At 42.9% G+C, this 23,362-nt stretch overlaps 1 protein-coding gene across 2 annotated transcripts in view; it reads left to right on the top strand.

Moving 5' to 3' along the window:
* Positions 1 to 23,362, top strand: part of LOC118117832 — a 146,965-nt gene that overhangs the window by 87,464 nt on the left and 36,139 nt on the right. For both annotated transcript variants that reach the window (XM_035170429.2, XM_047342121.1), the window contains exon 5: positions 1,271 to 1,438. In XM_035170429.2, the coding sequence (XP_035026320.1) occupies positions 1,271 to 1,438 (168 nt within the window). The remainder of the gene's footprint in view (positions 1 to 1,270; positions 1,439 to 23,362) is intronic.

Here is a 23,362-nt window from a genome sequence, read left to right as displayed (position 1 = left end):
GTATGCTGATGTATATTAGCTGATATATTGGTCCAGATAATGGCACCATTGCATTAGGAAGAAAAACTTCACTGTTTCCAAATTCTGAGATCCGTATGGATCCAGCCCAGCTCATTGTGTCTCTGTGGCTCTTTGATTCATCAATAATTCCGCTCTAATGAACTGTTTTAAATGACCTCCTAGAAAACAGCTGCAGAGCATCTGGACCAAATAATTCCATTGAATAATTTGATATGTAAGTGCAGGGTAAATGCCTTATTTGAAGCAAGAAACCTTCAGTCTTTTATTAATGATTTACTTTAGTCTTCAATGAAAGGTCCTCCTCTCATAATCGGTAGTCAAATCTGTAGCTATTAATGTTAAAAAGTCATTAATAAAAAATCATACTGTCTATTAAAATCAAGTCCACCACTTCATAGGATACCAGGTTATTCCAGATGCCACTGACTTACAAAGGTAAAGGTTTCACTTCATAATCAGCCCTCGGGTCTACAATTACATGTGTAAGTCATTATTAAATAATGATTGCTTTACAATAATCCATCAAGTCAAGAGTTCATAAAGGTGTGAATAAATGAGCTGTTCATTGCATTAATGATACGTTTAAAAGCTGAAGCTGAGAGAAAAATTAACACATGCTTGGTCCCAAACATTGTTTTAATTCACAAACCCTCTTAATTGTCCATAGGTGTGAATGGATGTGTTTCTCTGTATGTTTTTCTTTTGCAAGGCGACGTGTCCAGGCTGTACTCTGGCTCTCGCACAATGTCAGCTGGGATTGGCTCCAGCTCCTCTGCAGCTCCCTTACAGGATAAGTGGTATAGATAAACGATGGATGGATGACCCACTTATCAAAAGATCATTTATTAATCATCATTAAGGCCTTTAGTTGGGGCTTTTATACAGCTGGAGAGTTGTGGCTAAGAAGATCTGGGAAAGAGATATACTATCATGATATGAAAGTTATCGTGAGACCAGTCCTGTGGCATTAGAATAAACGTGTTGCTGTTAAAAATGAGTCGGACGAGATGCCAATGTGCTGGAAGCTTTTGTTCCAGAACAGAGCACAAGCCAGAAAATATGTTTTGGAATCCAGGAGCTTCAGTGCCTGGTAATAACTGAGTCATGAATTTTGATTAAAAAAACTTTTAGTCCTGCATAGATATTTTATGGTCATTTTCTGCAATCTCGCTAAGGTAAAAACTCTACTTTCCCTGCTTTAAATACCCAAGGGCCACTCTGATGACTCTTTGTATTGTCTGTTTTCCAGGTATTCTGCGTACAGCCGTGCCCGACATGGACAGGGAGACCCAGGACCAATTCCTGGTGGTGCTTCAGGCCAAGGACATGGGGGGTCATCTGGGCGGACTATCCGGGACCACCACCGTCACCGTGCACCTCACTGATGTCAACGATAATCCTCCACGGTTCACCCAGAGTGAGTTACTGCACCAAAAACCATGCAATCCCTGAGAGGCCACAGTGAATGAATGAGTAGTCGACAGGGAGGCAGGCAGCACAACATAATAGCAGGAAATGACACCCTGTACTTACTGCATGCACACATATGTGCAGTAATTGTATGTGCTGCCTCCCACATAACTCCCAGACACACGTGTATGCACATACTCACAGAGCAGGAGTCCAATGCTGTTTGCAAACACTTCTTTATGGCTCGAAGCACCAGATTGGTGAGGTTTCATCTCATTAGAACAATGCAGCATCAACTGAGCTGTCAATCACCGAGAAGTAACAGAGATAAACTTTTAATGACTTTGCTGTGTTTGACTTTATAACACTCCTTACATGGTAAACGCTGGGAGAAAACAAATAGGCTGCGTAACGGCATAAACATAGTGTTTGTTTTGCCCCAGAAGGCAGAGGAGTGCTCGGACCTCTTTGACCCACAGGTACTGTCAGGGTTTCCGTAGCAGCAGCAGCAGCTGCAGCAGTCGGGCGGAGGAGGCTCCTGCCTCATCAAACATTCAGTCATGGATTTCACTCGCCCGAGCGATGACAGATCAGATGCTGTACAGCAGCTATACGTTCAGATTACTGGGAATAATCCACAGCACTTCTAATCAGACCGACCTCATCAACTGTTTGATAACACTCAATTGAATGTCACTGTTTGTGATTATGAAGTGTGATTTTAGTGGGAAGGATGGATGGAAAAGGTCTACAACCCGCGTATGTAATGCTTGCGATGTTTATAAATTAAATTGGGCCTTACTCCAGTGCCTTAGCCTATTATTTCATATTAAAAAAAATAAGACCAGAAAGTAGAAATTTAAATTAAATCTGCTGAGGAACTCGTAATCAAGTTAGATTAGTGGATATTACTGTCCTACTTGGACATTACCCTACAAATCATCTTGTAGTTATCCAGAAGGAGGTCAGTGAGCTAGTTAGTGCCTCCATGTGCAGCACTGCTCTGGTTCTTCTGTGCAGGAGTGCACTGATGTCTTAGAGGCCAACATTAATCCATTCCCTCTACCTGTGCACCTTGAGAATTGGTATGTGTGTCCTTTATTACATTCAAAAGGACACGGCAGTTAGTTTTCCTGTGAATGATCAAGGGAACCAACTGGCCTCGATGGCCAGCGTTCTTGTCATCCATTATGTCATGTCATCCTTTGTCATTTCTCATCTCAGCATCTGTCGACTCCTCTGTGGTAATTGCTGACCGTCTCCCAATTAAAGTGAAGAAAGCTTAAGTTCGGATGTGTAGCTTTTTGTACAGTTATACTTCCTTTTAATTTTGAGAGAGGCTCAGAGGAAAGATAAGTTGCTTTTCCATTAAAGATGTCTTCAGAAAGTAAAGTAAAAATAGATGACAATTCTTCGGGATAATACAGTCGCTTGTTGTTGATCCCAGGGTTCAAACCAATCAGTTTCTCAGAAAAGTAAACTTCTAATTAAATGTGGTCTTTCAGTTCTCTGTTAGATGAAATTGAGCAAACATACTGGGTTATTTCCAAACCAAGGTTCTTGTCTTTGATACATTGTTTACATTTGATGTTACATTAGTCCTGTCATCATCACCTGCGTGGGCTGTGTCTACCTAACCCCCAACATTGATTGGTTTGTAGAAAAGCTTGTGTCTGTTGTTTTCAATTCAGCTATTGTATTCGGACCAAGTCTGCCCTTTTTGGTCTGACAAAACTTTGATCTGTTGGTCCGGAAGGTTTGTCCAAGGCACCTCTCACATCTGTTATTTAGCTTCAGACTAAACTGGAAACTCCTAAAGCCTCAGATCCTCGAGCAGGGAGTTCCAGAGCTGAGGGGCCTCGACTGCAAAAACCCGGTCAGCTTTGGTCTTGAGTCGGGACTCAGCAGCAGCCAGCCTGCTGGAGGATCTGAGGCTCCGGTCTCCATCATAGGGAAGCAGTAATTCAGCAATATATGAGGAGGCTGCACCATGAAGTGCTTTATGGGTGATCAATAAAATCTTAAGATCAATTCTAAAACTGACAGGTAACATGTGAAGAGAGCCTAAGTGATGTGAGGTTTTTTCATGGTTTTCTGATTTGGCCAGTTAGGTTATTTACTGCAGCTAGTTGTGGAGCTAAGTGCACACAGTTTTATGACAGAAAAGAACCTAAAGTTAGACCAAGTCATGTCTTAAAATGCTGCAATATGTGACTGATGATATTTTTGACAGCTTGGCACTTTAGCTGTTTGAGCTAGAATTGATGTCAGCTTCACAGTCTGACAGAACCGACAGGTTCACAACTCCCACAGGTCCCCAATCAGAGCTTTGAGCAAAGTTAGCTTTAAATGATCGCTACTAGGGGCTTGAGAACAGGTGAACCCAGACACAAACAGACATGGAGACAGGAATGAGGTAACATATTTATTGCAAAGCACAGGGGAAGATGTGGAGCAGGCAAGCTGAGAACCAGGAACTCAAGCAGCAACTTACTGACCGGGCTAGCAGGTCGAGAATGAGATCCGAGGGTGGCTGATTGCTCCAGGTTTCAGGGTTGACCAGACGAGGGGCGGGAGACAGGGGTCAGAGTCAGAACAGACAGGACCGCAAGGGAGACAGAGAACAGGATGAGCGCCGGGAAACTGGGGCAACAACAGCTGAATGCTGAAGAGCAAAACTGGTAACAAATGTGGCTCATAGCAGGAACACTGAAGGGAAACTGACTGAGTCCATGATCTGGCAGAGTGGAAGCGGCAGGGACGAGTATTTATAGAGGTCTTCATTATGTAACTGGCTGCAGCTGGTGGGGTTCTGCTCCGACTCCGACACACCTGTCACACACACACACACACACACACACACACACACACACACACACACACACACAGAGGGAGACTACAAGTAACAGGTACGAGAGACACAGAATTGGAGGTGGATGATGACATTTAAAGTTGCTCTAAAGTTGCAAGTTACGCCGATACGTGTGCTTGGCCAATCACGAGTCAGTCTCATCTGTCAATTATAAAGTTTTACCTTGTTTCCTTAGCAAACTTTCAGAAACATGAGCATTTGGACATGCATCATGCGTCACGACCTAAAGTGCATCTTTGAGAACATTTTCATAGGATGACTCAGTTGATGTTGACGTCTGTACTCACAGTTTGGTTTTAATTAGTTATTTGATGCTGTTAAAAAAAACGGGCTGAAACGCCATGATTGACAGGTGAGACATGCTGGTGATTGGTTGAACGTGTGAATCCGCCTGACCTCGACACCACGACTGCATCCCTAAATCACTCCTGCTCTGTGGGAAGAAGTGATGACACGTCAACCAGGCTTATTTACAGTATACGCGTTCAACATATTATTATAGCTTGTCCAAATCAATAATAGGAAACTCAAACATTCACCTTCCACAGCTTATTAAGACAGCGTTAATGTGTGTTATAAAAAGACACAAACTGTGAAAATCTTCTTTGAAAATCACACTTGGTTTGGACAAAAAAATGATTAACTGCAGCAGATATTAAATTGTTCACATCTACATATATTGTAGGAAAAGAAAACTGTGAAATAAATGTAGCACATTGCATTTGCAGTGAAATGAATTAAACTCAGCATCTGAGAGTTGCAGTAGCAGATGGACATGACGTACCAGAGCAGAGTGGAGGTGGATTCATGAGTAGTCAGGAGTCCGGACGGACACAAGATGTGTGTCTGCGGTCCAGTCGACCACCGGCTTTAATTCCAAAATCGAACTAATGATGTCCTGGGGTAGGAGGTTTGTTGGTCGACTTGAACTCCCATCAAAGCTGCTGTTTTGGACGGGGCTGCGTTTGAGGACCAGGGGGCTTCTTGGGAGGAAATCAGAGCTCATTCTCAACTGTCTGGGTGATGAAGAGCCTCACGGTACCAGCAGCTGCCCAGAAAAGCTCACAGTCTACCGAAGCTCCCGGCTGTTGCCTCTCCTGGTCGTGATGATGAAGACTGATTGATGTTAGCCTACGCCCGCGGTGTGTGCGTGTGTGTGTGAACAGCGCACACAGTCCCACATTTGCCTTTTATATATCTGTGCGTTTCCCTGATCCTCTGCTTGTCTTTTTTTTCTGTGTTCCCTCAAACGCTCCCACTCATGCTCCCGTGCACTCACACAATCAAAGCCAGCCACCCTGCCGCTCTACTCAATTACAGACCCAGGCTTTTAAAAAGACACCCTCAAATCCGGCCCCAGCGTCTCCCAAGGTCAACACTGCTTATTCCTCGTGGCATTTACCAGAGGGAGAGGATTACGTTGGAGTGTATGAACCAGGTATCAGCCGTACATTAACGAGTAGAAAGGACAGGTCCAGCTTCGCGAGGTTGAACTTTTCACGGCGCTCGAATTTTCTTGCTGTGTGACGCATGATTCGAGGAACTAAGTGGGTTTGTTGTGTGTAGGGTTTTGAAGGTGTCAGGGGATTTCTGAAGCCCGGAGGAGACAGTATAACAGAGGGCGAAGTAGGCTACCGTTCAAATAGGAGTTGTTTTTTGGTTAAATGATGAGTGGAGAATGTGGGAATATTTTCAGACGCGTCATTGGCAAACATCACGCTCCAGCCGCACTTTCCTTTGGGCCTCATTATGAAATGGCGTACACCGTGCTCCAAATGTATTTGGACAGCACCGTGCTTTTTGATGTTTTTTTTCCTCCGCGTTCTTTGGTGCAAGAAAAGCTTTAATTTTGTTTTCATCCATATCAAATGAACTTTTTAAAGGTAGCAGCACGTTTTGAACACTTAAGGTGACAAATATGGAGACACACAGTCGACAAAGTGATCATTTTTAGTATCTTGCTGCATATTAATCAGAGATTATTTGAAGCCTTTATCCCAGAAATATCATTGGACTCTTGATATTTTATTTCTGCGTTTGCATTAATACTGGACTGCATGTTTCTCAGTGGGCTTATTGTTTTCATGAGAACATGTCAGAAAGCGAGCAGATACATTTTTCTTGCCAACTGGTCCCTAAAATATGTAGTACACAAGGCAGACAGATGTAAAAGAAAAGTGCTAAAGGGGACTTTCTATTACCGTCTCATTCCACATCAACTCCTCGGCTGATTAAGCTCTTAATTATGGCTGTGCAGTGTGGAATACATGGTTGGCTAATTGTCTGAGAGTAAACAAGGGTGATAGGTACCGAATCACATCTCAAACTATCAGTTTCCTGTTACAAAGCTTCAGGGTAGGCGCAGTAGATAAACTAATCCATAGGGAAATTAAGATGATGGCGACCATCACAGCGTCGTATACGTTTGTAATCGGGCCATACTGTTGTTGTAAAGACGGATTTGAAATTCCATACCCTTGTAGTCATTTATTCAGACATGTTTTTCCATGTTTACTGTAGCTGAATAATTTATGGCTGCGTGCACTCCACAGCTGAATTCTCTCTGGGATAAAGTGAAATAGAGGCTAGAGCAACGGCAGGAAGTGTACCTAAAAATAAGATGACCATTTAACCCGTACAATTTTTTTTTTTATTCTATCTACTCTGAAAACAGGGTTAATTAGGAGGATAACCTCTGTCGAATACTTTGACACTTGAAAATATTGATTATTGATTATATTAGAAACTGGAGCAGTGCCACTTCTACACATGCCAGACAGACAGACAGACATTTCTGGAGTGTTAAGATGAAATGCTTATAACAATCTCTGTTTTGTCTCCTGTTTCTTTTTTGTGAATAATTGATGTAAATTCTAATGATAAGAACGATGCTTCTTTGATACACGCCGGTGCTACTTCAGAATTATTTCTTGTCATTAGTGAGTCAGTTCTACAATATACTTTCACTTTTTAATGGTACTTCCCTTCGTGAGATGTGATTCTTTATTGGTATTGAAATATCATTAAAAGCAACAATCATGGCATCCACCTTTACGCAGGACATTCTCTTTTCACGTCTTATTTACCCTAGCAAAATGAAACAAAGGTATTGCCTTGTATCCAGAGGCTCGTAACTTGTGCTATTTGGAAACTTTCTTGTTTGTTTGCCGTTTGAATTGCTACAACTCAGCTCGGTGACATGTTCGCAGATGGAGACGCAGGTGCCACTTCCCGTTTTTATGTGGATTCCAAACAACCTTGGCTTGCCAATGGTGCCACATAAAAAAGTTGAGGGAGCCATCGCTCTCCCAGTGGTTTGATGGATGTAAAGATAGATGGGCTGACAGATGACTACATAGGTAGCTCTGATAAGACCAGTGTCATTTTATGCACCAGGGAGATGAGACATAGAGAGAGGGGGGAAGAGATAGAGGGAGTAGTTGGGAGAGGACTTCATCATAAATATTACTAATTCATTTCCCCGGAGAGCAACTGTAACAGAGAGAGTGTATGGGAGGAGATAGAGACAGAGAAAGAGGAGGTGTGGACAAGGGAATGAGCATCTTCCTGTGTGTGCTGTGCTGTGCTTAAGTGTGGACTTTTTTTTCCCAGAAAAAGAAAAAGATGGCGTTGCAAGGAAAGGTGTGATAAAGTTGTCAGGGGAGTAAGACAAAGGGGAATAAGCAAAGAGGGAGTGGGTGAGAAGAGGAGATGAAGAAAGTGTGGAGGAAACCACAGAGAGACGGAGGGGACAGGGAGACAAATGTACAAGAAAGGGGAGCGGAGGAGCAAATGAAACTCAGGCGGGATAATCGAGGTATTATGTCCTTTAGTGAGGAAAAGAAAAGAGGAGTGCACTCAACAAAGAGGGATGAGTGGGTGAGCTGAAGGAGTACTCACAGATTGGAATAACCTTGTGTGTGTGTGTGTGTGTGTGTGTTTTCATTTGTCGCGTGAGCTTCTTCTTCATCTGTTGGAATTTACCTGCGTGTTTATTTGTCTTTTTCTGCACACTTGCACGATCAGTAGACGTGGAGCCAACACACACACATGGACACACACTCCTGACTCCCACTCGCTCAGTGTGTACTCTTCACACACCCGGTACCCTCGTGTCCCTTATCGCACTCTCCCCCATCTGTTCCTGTTTTAAAACGGCCTCGGCGGACAATCATTTTTAGTCAGTGTGGCAGAAAGTGTCTGTGCTGAGAAATCCCACTTGTCAAACCATCCACTTTCACAGTCCGACTACAAAATACTGGAACCATTGTTAATGAACGTTTGTGTTTGCTGCCAAGGAATAATTTCCATTCCTGGGGTTAATCAGTTGCTTCATACTGTTCTTTAATAATGAATCATTTGTTATGCAATTTTCATGCAGAAAATGATGTTAATGGAACATGAGGAGTAAGTTGCCTGCTTTGTGTTCTCACAGTTCTTTCTATATAATAATGGCCGATTACATACCACAGAGAGTCTATATGTGGAACAAAATAGCCATCATCGCCAGAACAGCCACCAGCGCTGGGATCAGCTAACATCATTTTCTGTCACTTCCTCTTTAGCAGCCGCATCACATCCAATAAAATCCAGTGCATATTGAAAATGGCTTGTGTCCTCTTCAATAGGGCATCGATAATGAATTTAGTTAAATGGCATGACTAATGTCCATTTGCAGACTAGTAATGGGCTCATCAGAGTAGAGGGACACGTGCATGGGGCCAATCCGGGCCAGTGCGGCCGCCCACGTCCCGTCGTCCTGTCCAACGATCGCCACCCACGTGCCGAGGTCTCCCATTGTTTGGACTGGCACGATATAGAGACGTGAAGCCGGCACTCTTTAGAATGCATGAAAGCGAGTCCCGGGGGCAAGTTCACTAAAGCGTGAAGGAGGGAGGAGGGAGACAACAGGATGGAGGGGATAGAGATGGGGGGAAACAGAAAGAAAGCAGAGGAGTAAGGCTAATGGCTTTATGGTGACAGTGATAATCAGGCTCGCTGAAAATCACTTCATCTCACACAGAGCTGGAGGGATTGCTGGGAAATGGAACGGAGCAGGTTTTCAGTGTTGTGTTTCATTGCCCTGATGCAGACAGATGTATGTCTGTTTATGTATGCAGGTGTAATTCTGTGCATGTGCACATAACATGAAAGAGGACGAGTTAAGGGCTGGTATCTGGCTTATTATTGACAGCTCTGGCAGATTCTATAGGTTTAAAAACATCCCTGGAGAAGTTCCTTGCACATCAACATACTGTATCATGTACAGTACATATGAAAAATCTGTATCTGCAGCTAGTGCAGGAGCAGGAGATAGCGCTGAGGCATGAAAAGTATTTCCTGAAATGGCTCCCTCATATCACAACGCACAATTAGGCCTGCTACATCAGTGCCTTTGCCCTGGAGTCAATAGTGGCACAGTACAGAGCTCTGCTTGGTTCCTTATCCTGCGTGGGTATGAATGCTGCTGCAGCCCACTAACTGTATTATTGTGTGTGTGTTGGTGTGTATTATGTCCAGCGGGTGCACGAGTGTTGAAGTAGCAGGGTCAGTCAGCCTCGTGGGTAGTGGCGCTTTGTCCTCCTCGCTGGCTCCCCCTTGTTCCCCTGCACATACACATGCACAAACAAATGAGGCTTTACTCGGAGGTTAGCGCTACATCAAATTGGCTGCTCCTGGAGGAATCCGCGGCCAGCGCTTCCCCTGACGAGCTTTTCTTCCACAATCCTGTGCAGCCAAAAGATCCTCCGAGGAGAGATTCATTGTGCAGTAATCACCCTATACAACACCGGGTTTTCAATAGACCTACATGTGGGCAATCCAGCCTTACGGAAGCCCAAGAGGGTCTTACATTTTCTACACTCTGAGAATTTTCACTCTCGAAACTTTCCCCCACCATCACAGAGGGAGAAAAACAGGGAAATTTAAAACTTCATTAAATTGCCCAAACGGGGCCATTTTCTCTCCCTTTTTCTTTTCCTGGTATAAGCTCGGGCCTCTGTGGAAATTAGGTGAATCCATCACGCTCTCTCCGGCGTTGCCTGGGCCCTTTGCTTTTAGGGAACATACAGGAAAGGCAGGGAGAGTGGCTGCAAAAGAGTCTGTCTTGACAATTTTTTATTCTCTCACGTTACTTTTTCATCTCACCTGGCAGTCTGCCCCCTCACGCAGAATAATAGGAGCTAAAGCCTTTCTCTTCTTTGCCAAGCCATCAGTGAGCCATGGAGCACCAAGGAAGAAGAAGTGATTTCCATGTTAATGGGAACCTCCCCAGGAGTGTCGAAACCTTTCTCTCCTTTCCTTCCATCACTCCTTCCTCGCTTCCTCTCTGCTTTGTGCCCACCTACCTTCAGCCGCTGTCGTGCCCGAGCACTCAATCCCTCTCACTGTTGTCTTGCAACGTTCCCTTACACCTCTCAGCCTCTGTTTACTTCTCCTTTCTTCTCCCTCTCCTCTCTCGCGCTCTCTTTCTCTCTGTCGAGCTTGATGAATGGAGTCGCTGGACTGTGAGCGGCACATCCTCAGCGGGGTGTGGTGGGCCATCGCTGGCTGTCGCACATCGCTGTGTGTCTTCTTTCAGTTAGCCTGCCTCTCGTGTTGGTACCCACGAGTGCAAATCTCCAGCCCATCAAAATGGATGCTTGGAAAGAACTTAGACAGAAACACAAACACTTTGTGAGAGTCTTTTAAAAATCCCTTATACCCTGCCACTGAGGAACTACACTGATGTGCACTTGGATGAGCATGAACATCCCCACCTAACCCCCTTTGAGGATCCCTGCGCAGTCGACTGAACAGGCTCCTGAGGTCTTTTCTGTCCCCTCCTGCCTCCACCACACTCTTGACCCTCTCCTCCTTTGCCTCTCAGACACAACTGGAAACGGGCCAGCATGTCATCTCACTCCAGATATTCTAAGTAGCTCCATCTACTATACAGTCTCTGTCAGAGAGGCGGCGGTGGGTATACTACTCTGCTGCAGGGGTGCGAAATGAATTGCCTCAGCCCTGTACTCTCATACCTTATACATAAAGGCTTGCAAGGCCAAACTGAGTGCTCCTCCGAAAACTTTCATCGCTCTTATAAATCATAAAAATACCTTTCTATATTGGATAAACACATGATCATTTTGCGAGCTGAGCGGGATGTGAGGTAAATTTTTAGGGGGGTGCAGATGTGCAGATGCCAAGATGGACCTAAGAGGAATCTGAGGGTCACAGATAAGCAGGATCTGCTCGTTGTAAGATGTGGAATCTTTTCATGATTTGCACTGAGAACCAGAAAAGGAAAGAAGGGATAGGAGAGTAGAGACTGGATGGAGATAGGGCCCGTGCTCAACGTTTAGAAACAAACTGTTGTCACATCTCCCAATGATTCATTATCGTACCGAAAGGAAAACATCCACTTGGTTTCGAGTAATTATGTCCATCCATAATTTTTCTGTAAATAGCGTTTTTTTTGTTTTCTCCGACAACACTGTCGAAGCTGTGCACCTGCACTGTCATTGTTTTTCCAACACTGTACAAAGTCTCCCGTGTGGTTTAGTACATTGCAACTGCTGCACTTGCAATTATGGGTTCAACTCTCACCAGGCTCATTTTGTCACAGCGCATGAATGCAAAGTACACTGATTTGCATAAAACACTCTAAAACTAGTTTACAGAAGTAATCTGTTACAGATAAACTGCTTAAATATATTCATAATGCAAATGATATATTTATCAACATCTGCCACCTTTATCAGCTGTTATTTTAAGCTTTGTAAAGTCACAACAGTTGCAATATATTGTTGTGCAATAACCAGTTATCTGCTAGTTCTGTCTAATTTGTCTGAAGACCAATCACAGCTACTGCAATGTACTGTAGTTACTGTTTCTCTTCTCTTCTCCTCTCTTCTCTATTCTTCTCTTCTTAAATAATACAAATAATTGTTAAAGGTAGGGTTGGTAAAAAGCTTTTTATCTTATTGGTTGAAATCCTCTTCTTCACGTCCTGATAGTACGATGGCGAGATGTCTCACGCAAATGCAAACCCCACAAGACAACTGCAAAAGCCACAACTCGAATGTTAAAGCCACATCACAAATGCAAATGGCACATGCCGAGGAGACACACACGCTGAAGCAGAGATGATAGCCAGAAGATAGCAATCGAGTCACGGAAAAGTCGCCTGGTATCAGTTGTCAGTCAGTGCACGTTCATGTGTTTTGGGGGGTAGCTTTGACAAGAGTGCTGTTAAAAGAGGGTGAGATGCATTGGTGGCACTTTTTCAAAGAGTAGCCTGCTCTTGCTAACTTTTCGAGGATTACTTACCCTAGCTTTAATTGGACAAAACTTCTCAAAGTTTAAAGCATATTTAATCTCACTTTTTGGGCTGCGAGTAAAACAATTTGATCAACTTTTCCACCACAATCACATAATGTTTGCAATCACTGTAAATCATCTTGTACAAACAAGCCTGAGAAAACATCTAATTTAGTTCTTGTTGGATTCTTTTTTCGGTTCTTCTCGTTCCAGCTTCTTCTTTCGAAACTCACGGTGTTGTCGCAAATTGATGGGATTTTTTTTTTCATTCTCTCTCTCAACAAGAAGCGTTTTCTCATCTCAGTGAATCCGTGTCCTGATGTCTGCCGCCTGCCTTCAGGCTGGAACAACACCTTGTGTTAATTAAAGCCAACCTCCGGATTTTCCCCGCTCCGCACCAGCACATTTTGTGGGTAAAATTGAGCATTTGATTCCCTAAAAGACTTTGACTAATTTCCTCTGGCTCTAATGCTCTGTTGTAGTTGCAAAAGAGAAATAATGATTGTGGTGATAACCTAAACAATTAGGTAATAGGCAATAATTTCCAATAATTGTTATTCCCTAATTAAGTTTTACGTCTCCGGAGCGCAAATCAGAGATGGAGGAAATGAAATGAAGGGAGAAAGTAATTAAAATGGAGGTGGCTAATACCAGCGCGCTTTCTATCCTTTTATTTTCCCTTTCCCTCTGTTTCTCTTGCTCTGTATTAATATTTCATCTAAAGTTCAATGCTTTCTGCTTCACTAGACAGTAAAATCACTGCTGGAGACATTGCTCTCATTCACATCTCTCTCTCTCTCTTCTTCCCTCCCCTCTCTTTTCTGTTGTCACACTCAGCCCTTCTTCGTTCTCCCATTTCCTGTCCTTCCCTTGACCTCTCGTCGTGCATTTCTCTCTCGCAATTCTCGCAGGTGCACGGATGTCAAGATGCGAGTCTGGCTGGTTTTTAGCCAGCCGTAAACTCTCCTTTCCCTTCCCTTAGTCATACCAGTCAGCCATCCAGCCCACCAGCCCTTGTCATGGTATTTTAAGCTGCTTTCTGACATGCACTGGACTCCAGATAATCTCCAGACACTCTGAAGGGCTGTATGTGAGAACGCAAATGTCACAGTGTTCAGAGTTTTTCTGACTAGCCCCTTAATAAAAACTCTAGAGAATGTCTGAAGGAGCTGTTGTGTGAACACAGCAGGAGATCCTCCGCAGGATTCACCACTAGCGAGTGGGTGACTTTAACACGCGGCAGATGTAAAAAACAAAAAAGAATACAAATATCTCTGGATGAAAGAGCAGAGTCATACACGTAGAAGACAGACAAAACTGATGAGATATGTTTGGGTGATAAGAGCTGACGCTGGTGTCAATGTGCTGTAAACAAGGACACGTGATCTCCGCCGCTGCAGGATTTATACGTTACATCCTTCCTCCGCCTGCTGCGCCAGCGCTTACTTGAAAGATCCAGACCCAATTGTGCAGACATTCTCTGGAGTTCATGTCTGAAAATGGCATTTATAACCTTACAGCTGAATTTCATTTAAAAGGAATATAATTTGAGACTTTGCCGCTGCATAAAGCTCCATGACATTAGTTACTCATAGATACATGAGCTTTACTTTATCCTGCCCTGATTCAGGATTGACACGTAGTCGAGGAGTCGACATTGTTTAGCACTGTTTCCACTTAGGCACCTTGGTGCGCCCACGCCAGTATGCAAGCAGAGGCATTCATACACTAATGGACTAATGGATGCACGCACACACATACACTCAGGCACACCCCACCTTTTCCTCCTACTTCATATGGCATTAAAGCAGAGCTCAGTAATGGCTAATGGCCGACCTCTCTCTGCACAAGGCAAGTTAAACAGTAACATGCGTTGTTTTATGCTGCGTGGCCCGGAGCCGGAGACGGAAAAGATCTACACTGTTTAATTGTTAACCCCATTAGTGCTGAGACACAAGGTGTCACTCTCACTTCCACTCTTGCCGCCTGGAGTTTAATTTAACCCTGTTGTGTCTTGGGAAGAATAAAGATTTTTTGCCTACAACAGCAGCTCTGCATTCCTCTCCCCGTCGCAGCCTCAGCTATCACTCCCCCTCTCTGTCTCTGACACTCGTGATCACGCTCTCCACGCCTTGATCCTCCCTTCCTGTCTCTCCGGCCCTTTCCGTTAAGCCCTCTCGAGTGCGAGTGCCTGTGTGATGGACTCCCCTAAACGGATGCAGATTTTATTCAGGCTATTTTCAAAACCAGTGCGCTTTAGCCAGCTAGACATTTTTTTAATGACTCCCCTAACTCTATGCCTTCCAACACCACCAGCATCACAAGGAACTCACCGCCTCTGCTTCATCAGATAGGATGTGTCACATGCTCCTTTTTCCCCCACTCAATCCTCTCCTCCTCTCCTCTCTGAGTGATTTTACAACACAGGCCCCGGTCCACACTTATGTTCAAAAAGTGATTCTCTGCTGGTTCTTCACCCTCTGCACTTCTGTCTTTGCACCTTCTCTGTCCCTCTCGTGTTGCATCTTTCAGCTCACATTTATGGCTACATCCACTGTGGATGCAAAACTGTTTTCAAACTAAAATGTTGTAGTGAGTTTTAATCCCCATCCACACTAACACATCTCATAACGCATATCAAGTGACTGCTCATGAACACTGGGCATGCACCTGCCGGTGTAAACAGGAATGCTCGAATAATAGCTTGTTTCTAGACATGAAAGCCAATAAAATTCAAGTAAAATGCTGAATTTAACAGCATAACAGCTGTTTGCAAAGATAACAGGGTCAGCAACTCTTGTAATTGATTTTGCGTTCTACACTGGTAGCCAAAGCTAATGGCGGTTGTTTTTTACTTAACGTCTTTCTATCTGCAAATCTAGACTAAAACATAGCACGCAAGCTTTCAGAATAAAACAGGACGGCATTTCCAAACTTCTCTGCTTTAGCGGCTCTAAAACTCCAGGTTGTGTGGACGAGGAGTATCCATAGCAAAGTTGAAAGTAGTATTAGTAGTGTGGATGTAGTCTCCTCCCCCTCTCCATCCAGCAGTTCTGTCATCGTAATACTTTTTCTGCACTTTTAAACCTGCGTTAAAGTACACCCTTCCTAATTAACTCCCACCACCCGTCCTTTCACTTCATTTCCAACTAATCCCCCCTGCCAACATGGCCCCATTCATCTGATCACAATAGTCCCTGACCAATTGTTACTGAACTTATTTGTCATGGGGAATCAGAACAGGCTGATATGGATGAAGTGAAAAAGACATGAAGAGGGTCTTTCTTGTCTGTGAAGTATCGCCCAAATACAGATCAGGAGGGCTTTCCATCTTCTCTCCCTGGCACAATTATGGCCAGCCCAGTGGGGAGCACCTATATTAGTGAGACATGAAGCATTGAACCAGTGCGCCCATGCTGTTTCCTCACAGCCTGCTCTAATGGCTTTACCTGTGCGAACAAAGGCAGAGGACAGATCCCAGCCGCTCTCTATTTTTGTCCGATGTGTGATTTTTATCAGGGACCCGTGCTGCTTTTCAAGCTTCTCTATGTGCTGAACGAGCCGGGGATCTCTCCCTGCCACTCACCTTTTCACCACAGCCTCTTCCCCCCCCATCACCTCCCCTCCTCCGTGCTGGATCCTCCTCTTTTTATTTCCCCCACCAGTCCATCACAGGTGGAAAAGATGTATGACTTGTGTTGCCAGCTGCTCTCCTGAGTGAGCAGAAAGCTGATAATGACTAGTTCTAGTCTACACTGCCAGCATCACACCCCCTTTGTCACTGTCCTCGTGAGCGCTTCCTGTGTGTGACAAGAGTGTATTAGAGAGGGAGAGGCTGGAGCATTTCACTCTACCTCTCTCTCTGTGTGTGTGTGTGTGTGTGTGTGTGTGTGTGTGTGTGTGTGTGTGTGTGTGTGTGTGTGTGTGTGTGTGTGTGTGTGTGTGTGTGTGTGTGTGTGTGTGTGTGTGTGTGTGTGTGTGTGTGTGTGAGAGAGCCCATGTCAGGGAGCTGCTGCGGCAGTGTAGGTGTGCGTTGTCCTGCGTCACCGCACAATAGCACAGATCGATAGAAACCACAGTCTCTGACTTGTAAATAACTTTCCTAATTTGCTGTCTCATTAGCAACAGGCCTGTTTATGTTCGAGTTGCCTTCGTCTCAGCCTTCTGCTGCGATGTCAGTCCCAGATGGTCGGCATGGTAGTCACATAAACTGGCATTTAGCATTGATTCATTGGCACACGGTGTCCTTTTCAGCGGGCAGACCCCTGCGGTACCACGTGGGCGTTGGCATACTCTGTCAGCAGCAGAATATATTTACTTCGAGAGTTGTTATATGACACACAACATAGTTTTATCACGTTATATCAGCCCAATTATGTATTCTTACAGCAGGTGTTACAACAAATTACCAATGTAGACATCCAGACATTACACCCAAATGTCTTAACCATGGGTGTTATTACGCTGCTATAACACCCTGCACTTTTCTATGTATGCGTTCCACCTGATCCGCAGGGATTTTCATTCAGGTACAAGAGCATCAGTGAGGTCAGACACTGATGGTTTTTGATAACACCCCTGGCTCACAGTCTGTGCTCTTATTCGTCCCCAAGGTGTTGGAAGGGGTTGAGGTCATGACTCTGTGCAGATCCGTCGAGTTCTTCTTCACCAAAGTGGGAAATCCATTACTTTACACTCTCGGGACCTGTTAAAACAGGAAATGGCCCTCACCTAACCAATAAGTTGGAAGCACTCTATAGTCCACGTTGTTATTACACAAAGACTTTCCTTCATTGGAACTAAGGAGCAAAATCGGCCAAAAGTATGTGGACATTATTTTCAATGTACTTTACTATCATTGCTGTTGGAGTAAAATCAGATTATGATTGAATATTCCAAAAACATCCACTCTTGATTCTATTTACAGATACCAGGGGTGGATCCAGGGGCAGGGCCAAGGGGGGCACTGGCCCAAGCTGAAATCTGATTAGCCCCTGAAGTGCCCCTGTCGTGTCAGTAGTCTTTTCTTGTTTTAAATAAACTAGGCACTTACTATCAATACTAACGAAATGTCTATTTGTTAAAAAAAAAATTAAAATTAAATTTTTTTTTTTACACAACGTATTTAAAACGGAATCATTTAAACATATTTCAATGATGTATGGCTTTGATCAAAGCTATAGAGCTTACAGTAAACAAGGAATGACTTAAATGTGCACATTACTCAATCAGTAGTTGTGTGTGTGGATATTGGACACATAATTTGCCCCTTTATGGTCCCTTTATGGCCCCTGATTTATAACATTCCTACATCTGCCACTGCCAGATAATAATTTGCTCCCTTCTAATACCTTCTAAGCAAATTTAGAAAGATAAACATGAAACAACCCTGTCTCTTAGGAAATATGTACATATTTGTTCTGCCAGTTACGTTAAAGTTGAGGCATACTGTATGTATTTGCTACATTTATACATTTATAACAAAGTTGTGCAGGACTGTGATGCCAAAGACCAGGGTTCACACTCTTGAGTCTTGAGAGTGGTTTGATTTAGGAAACATCAGCACCGTGGTCAAGGATAGGGAAAGATTATATTTATGGTTCAATGTTAATGTTGTGAACTTGTCTTGTCTTGTGCTTCTAATCATTGTTGACTCTTAAATATTTAACCACGTCGATGATCTTACTCTAACCTCAACCATGTGATGTGGATGCCTGAACCTAAGCATAAATATTTTATCATGCTTATATTTGCCACAAGGAGATATTGTATTGCAGGAGTGGATATTGTAGGAGAAAAAAAGAAACATCTTTTCAGTAAATATTTTGCAAAAAATATATTTTTATTAGACTCTAAGATTGCAGGCTTGAGCATTTCCCAACACAACAAGTCACATCTTGCCCAAGGAAACTTGGGCGTGCCAACTGGAGAAGCCAGGGATCAAACCATTGATTCTCTCGAGCCTCAGCCAAACATTTTACTATACATTTATAAACTGTTTAATTACTTAGATCTACTGGTCTATTACAGAATATATCCAAGATCTAGTAATGGCAACATGCATACATGCAGTACACAACGCACATTTAAATAAAATCCTTGTACAAGTTGACAGTACTGTCTTCAGTCAAAGGTTACATCCACACTACAATGTTTTAGTTTAAAACACGTCACTGTTGCTACGTTTACGCCTGGAGTCAACACTACTCCAGAGTTTTTGAGCGCCATTACTGGAGTTTGGAAACTGTAGCATGGATGGGCAAAAACGGATGATGTTGGCTCAGCCACCAGCGTTCACTTCCTGATTGTTTTTACTAGTTGTAACACTACTACAAGCATTGAATGCAAAACACGGTGAACACTTAGTGTCAGTAACAGTTTCACTTCGTCATCGGTCGAAGAACTGAATCCCTGGTCTCTTTTTCACCATTGTAGTTCCTCGTTCGTAGTATTTGCTGTAGGTCTGCAATCGACTACAGAGTAGATCGCTGCTTCCTGTTTGCACAAGCACACACATATCAAGCTTACATGAATGGTCATGTGATATGCGTTTTCAGGTGTTCTAGTATTGCCCCTGAGGTAAATTTGGGTTCAGTAAGTTGCCCAAAGACACTTTGGCATGTGGAATGAGGAGCCAGGGACGGAACCAGTGACATTCTGGTTCGTGAATCTCCCCCTATACCCCCCACCCCCGCACAGCCTCCCCATATGTGTCATACGTCACTTGGGCTTAACCAGCCTTACTCCTCAACCACTAAACCCTGTGTTTAAGTTGTAGCAATTTTCTATGCGTAGCATTTTGGAATGGTTTTGGGATGATTATGATAAAATGTAACCTGAGCACCACTGTGTTTCTCTCGTATTTGCTGTTGCATCTATTATGAAAATGTAATTTCTATAAGTCAGACTTGCATGAAAAGTTGCCTTCAAGCTTGAAATCATTTGCTCGTCATTGGGTTCATCAGGATGAAGAATACCGTTCGGTGTTTGTTATAACTCAAAGAATCTTATTTACGTTTCTAATGTAAAAATGTGTACAAATTCAATGTTGTGTGATTAGGAGGGGGTCTTGAGTAATGAGCAATAACAACATTCATTCTGGTCGGAAGAGAGTGATGAACAAAGAGAAATGCATTCCTCTTTATGAATAACAGCGCTCTGAGAGTTCATTTTATATCACACTATTCGTAAGTACGTTTTAGAGGTGGCACTGATACTGTTTTACCTTTAAGTGACCTTCAATCACTTTTTTAATTCAGTATATAAGGTGAAACCAGTCATTATATTACACATTATGCACTAGGAAACATTCCTTGATGGAGCACCTTGAGTAAACTGCTGGAGGAGGCAGTTGTTCACCAGGAGGTAAATGAAGTAGAGTAAGAAAAAAAGGAAGTGGGTAAAGAGCAGCACGGAGAGCAGCATATGGTACTGGAGCTAATTCATGGCCCTTTAGAGTCATGAGGCCAGCAGTGAGCTGAGTGCTGTGATTGTTACTGCTTGTAATGGTGTGGTGCAAGCTAGCAGCTAACAACTTATTTAACGATGGAAAACTTATTTCATTTTAATATCACTGGTGACATTGTGTCATTTGAACCCTATAATGTTATCTAGATTAATGAGGTACTGCACTCTTAAATGTTTGTACATTTTATGACTATTCTGTACTGAAATACACTAATGCTGCTTTTAATATCACATTTATACCAAATTCAAATCTACATGTAAGGGTTGACCATGGCTCATAACCCCACCTAGTGTTTCAAACCGTCTTGGACCTTGCAGGGGTCAATGCTTTCATATAGAGTTAACCATGAGGGATGTCTTCATGTCATGACATATATATATATATATATATATATATCAAAGTTAACTGCCTTTAATCAAAGTCGGGCCGCCAACACCAAAGGCTAGTGAGTGGGAATCTGAAAAGATGCGTTTCTCTTCATGTCACATACTGCCGTTTCGGAGAATGTCCGGAGACTATCAGGAGTTCAGTGCATGTCTGAAAGCTACTCTAGGGGTGAAGTTACACTTTAATCATCAAGCAGAAATCTCAGCCACTATTCCAGCAGCCACAGAAGGAGAGCACTAACACACAAATAATCAGATAGTTAGATTAGTGGAGTATTTTACAGGAGATAATTCCTCAATAGCACAGCAATTAACAAACACTAAATTGTGTAAATGAGGAGATCATAGCCGGTAAAATCATTTAACTATAAAAGTCTGTTTGTTGAAAAATATGTAGAAGTATCTGATTCACTGTGGTTTCATGTTGATCAAGAAAGAATTTTGTTCTAATCCCTTCAAATCCATCTTGGCTGTTCTGTTTTTAGAGTTGTCCTTGCAATTATTACCACAGCAATAACATGTTGTCTCATCAGTGGATAACTTCTGTTTGCCAGCTTAGAGAGAAATTATAAAAGAGTTATTTTTTACTAATGTGGGGAACATTATATTTCCCTCTTTTGTTCATGGTCTCTTTGAAACACCACGAAATAGCTCATCCCCCAGATGGATATCTTCATTATGAGGAAGATTTCTTCAACAGTTAGCGCCTGCAGGAAAGTGTCCTGTATAGACAACGTCAATAACAGGAAGAAAACAGAATAGTTGTAAAACATGGTTAGTACTATGTTTACCCCTTTATGCATCAAGCATAAAATCCAGTTCTATGGCAGAAGCCAGGGTGAGTATTTTTGTCAGCATCTGATTAGTCTGGACAACCCTGTTTGAATCCCTTCTCTAATAATACATAACCCATCATTCCCTGACTTCCTATAGAAGTATAATCAGGGATTTAGCCACTCTACCACTGAGAAGTATTTGTATTATTTCTGTCAAATTTTGGGGGGGGTTCAACAGCCTGTGGGTGTTTACTCTTTAGATTTAAACTCGCTCATGGTAGATTTGCTCTGCCAGTTTTAGTATTAGACTCTGTATATATAAAGAACAGTTCAGTGTTTCTCAAACAGGGTGGAATATTTTTAAGTCTGTTTTTGGTGTCTGGAGGGGTGGAGGGTTAGAATCGGGTGACTTGAACTCATGAAATCAGTATTTCCAAAATCCTAACCACTGGTTTTAAAAGAGACGGATTATGCTTTTTCTGTATTTTCTGTTATCTTCTAGTGTTTTATAGGTTTATTGTGTTACAAAGGTAAAAAGTATACAATAAAGAGATCTCCTCTCACCCACAGAACACTCTTCATGAATCTCTTGCAATGCACGCCGAGTAGGGCCATCACTTTTTCCAGAAATCAAGTAATCAGCTGATTTGATATGACACAATTAGTTTGAATATATCAATAGATGGCATGTGAATGGTACATTTGTTAGTTTATTACTATGCCTTCTACGGTGTACAACCCAAAATACATCCACACGCCGCTTCTCAGATGTTTTGGTGTCATGATTCCCTGCAGCTTTTCTTGTTCGCATTCTCCCTTTTCGAAGCTAAACAACATAAAATAACTAATTTCACTGGTCAATAGGTGAAGCTGATGAATTTCAAATAAAAGTGCAGGTTCTAATGCCTTGCAGCTAGTCTAGCACCAGGCCAGATAAAGCGGGAGCGGCAGATAAGGTCTAGACTGGAAGCAATTGACCGATGACATTGCAGGGGGCCACCATCAGAGCGGACTGGGCTGCAGCAATGGACAGTTTGAGAAAAGGGATGTGTTTTCTGAACATTAGACAATGTAAACCTTTTCAAATAGTAACCCAAATTAAATAACCTTTGAGCATAATAATAAAATAATTATGTTTCCTGCTTAAACGCAACTGAAACCTAGCTATGGGGTTGGTCGTTTATAAGCCACTGGCAAAATCATGTCTTGCCAATCGCAGTGCCAGAATAAACTGAGCAATTGGAAATGTTTTAAAGCGGTGACAACAAAACAGTTTTGTTATTTATAGGTTAGAAGACTTGTTGGAGAGAGGAGCCCCTGTGTGTTTTCATGAAAATTAGTATTTAGTCCTGGGGAAGCCTCTCGCTACAGATATCAGATACAGATATCAGCAGACTAAAAAAGACGACTATCAAACACCATGACTGATAACTTTGGTTGCCAGTGCCACTTTGATGTGTGAACTGTTATAACGGATCCGCAAAGAGAAATAACCTCACATTTTGTCTCGCTGTGATGTTGTCAGATTTACAAAATTCATCTGACTGTGTGCTGGCTCAGATACTGTCTGGTTGAAGTGCTGGCTATCTTTTATTCTGTCAGCCCAATGTGCTTGTTCGATGTTGTTCTCCCTCACATTTACAGGTCTATCTGATTCCTGTAGCTTTAGCCTAGCAGATAACAGCTCTGTTTGAATGAGGCTGTGTGTGTGTGTGTGTGTGTGTGTGTGTGTGTGTGTGTGTGTGTGTGTGTGTGTGTGTGTGTGTGTGTGTGTGTGTGTGTGTGTGTGTGTGTGTGTGTGTGTGTGTGTGTGTGTGTGAGCTGTGATATCTTACCTTTTCCCTCACTCAATTTCTATCTTTCCTATCATACTTAGTCTTGTCAGGGCTGCTGGTGGCCACTCTGTGTGTGTGTGTGTGTGTGTGTGTGTTTGTGTTGGGAAAAAATAAACTCGTTGGTGGATATGTGTGTGTGTTTGTGTGAAATTTGCTGTTGCACCATGTTGCGTGTGGTACTTTTCATCATCAGGTGCATCAGGTGAATCATAAGAGAAATGCACAATATGTTCCTATAGTACAAACTGCCTCTTTAATGGCGGCGGGAATAAAAGTAAAAGCAACATGTTTAA

Source organism: Hippoglossus stenolepis, chromosome 11, assembly GCF_022539355.2.
Source record: "Hippoglossus stenolepis isolate QCI-W04-F060 chromosome 11, HSTE1.2, whole genome shotgun sequence".
In the NCBI taxonomy this organism is placed as follows: Eukaryota; Metazoa; Chordata; class Actinopteri; order Pleuronectiformes; family Pleuronectidae; genus Hippoglossus; species Hippoglossus stenolepis.
This window is presented reverse-complemented; position numbering and strand designations above follow the sequence as displayed.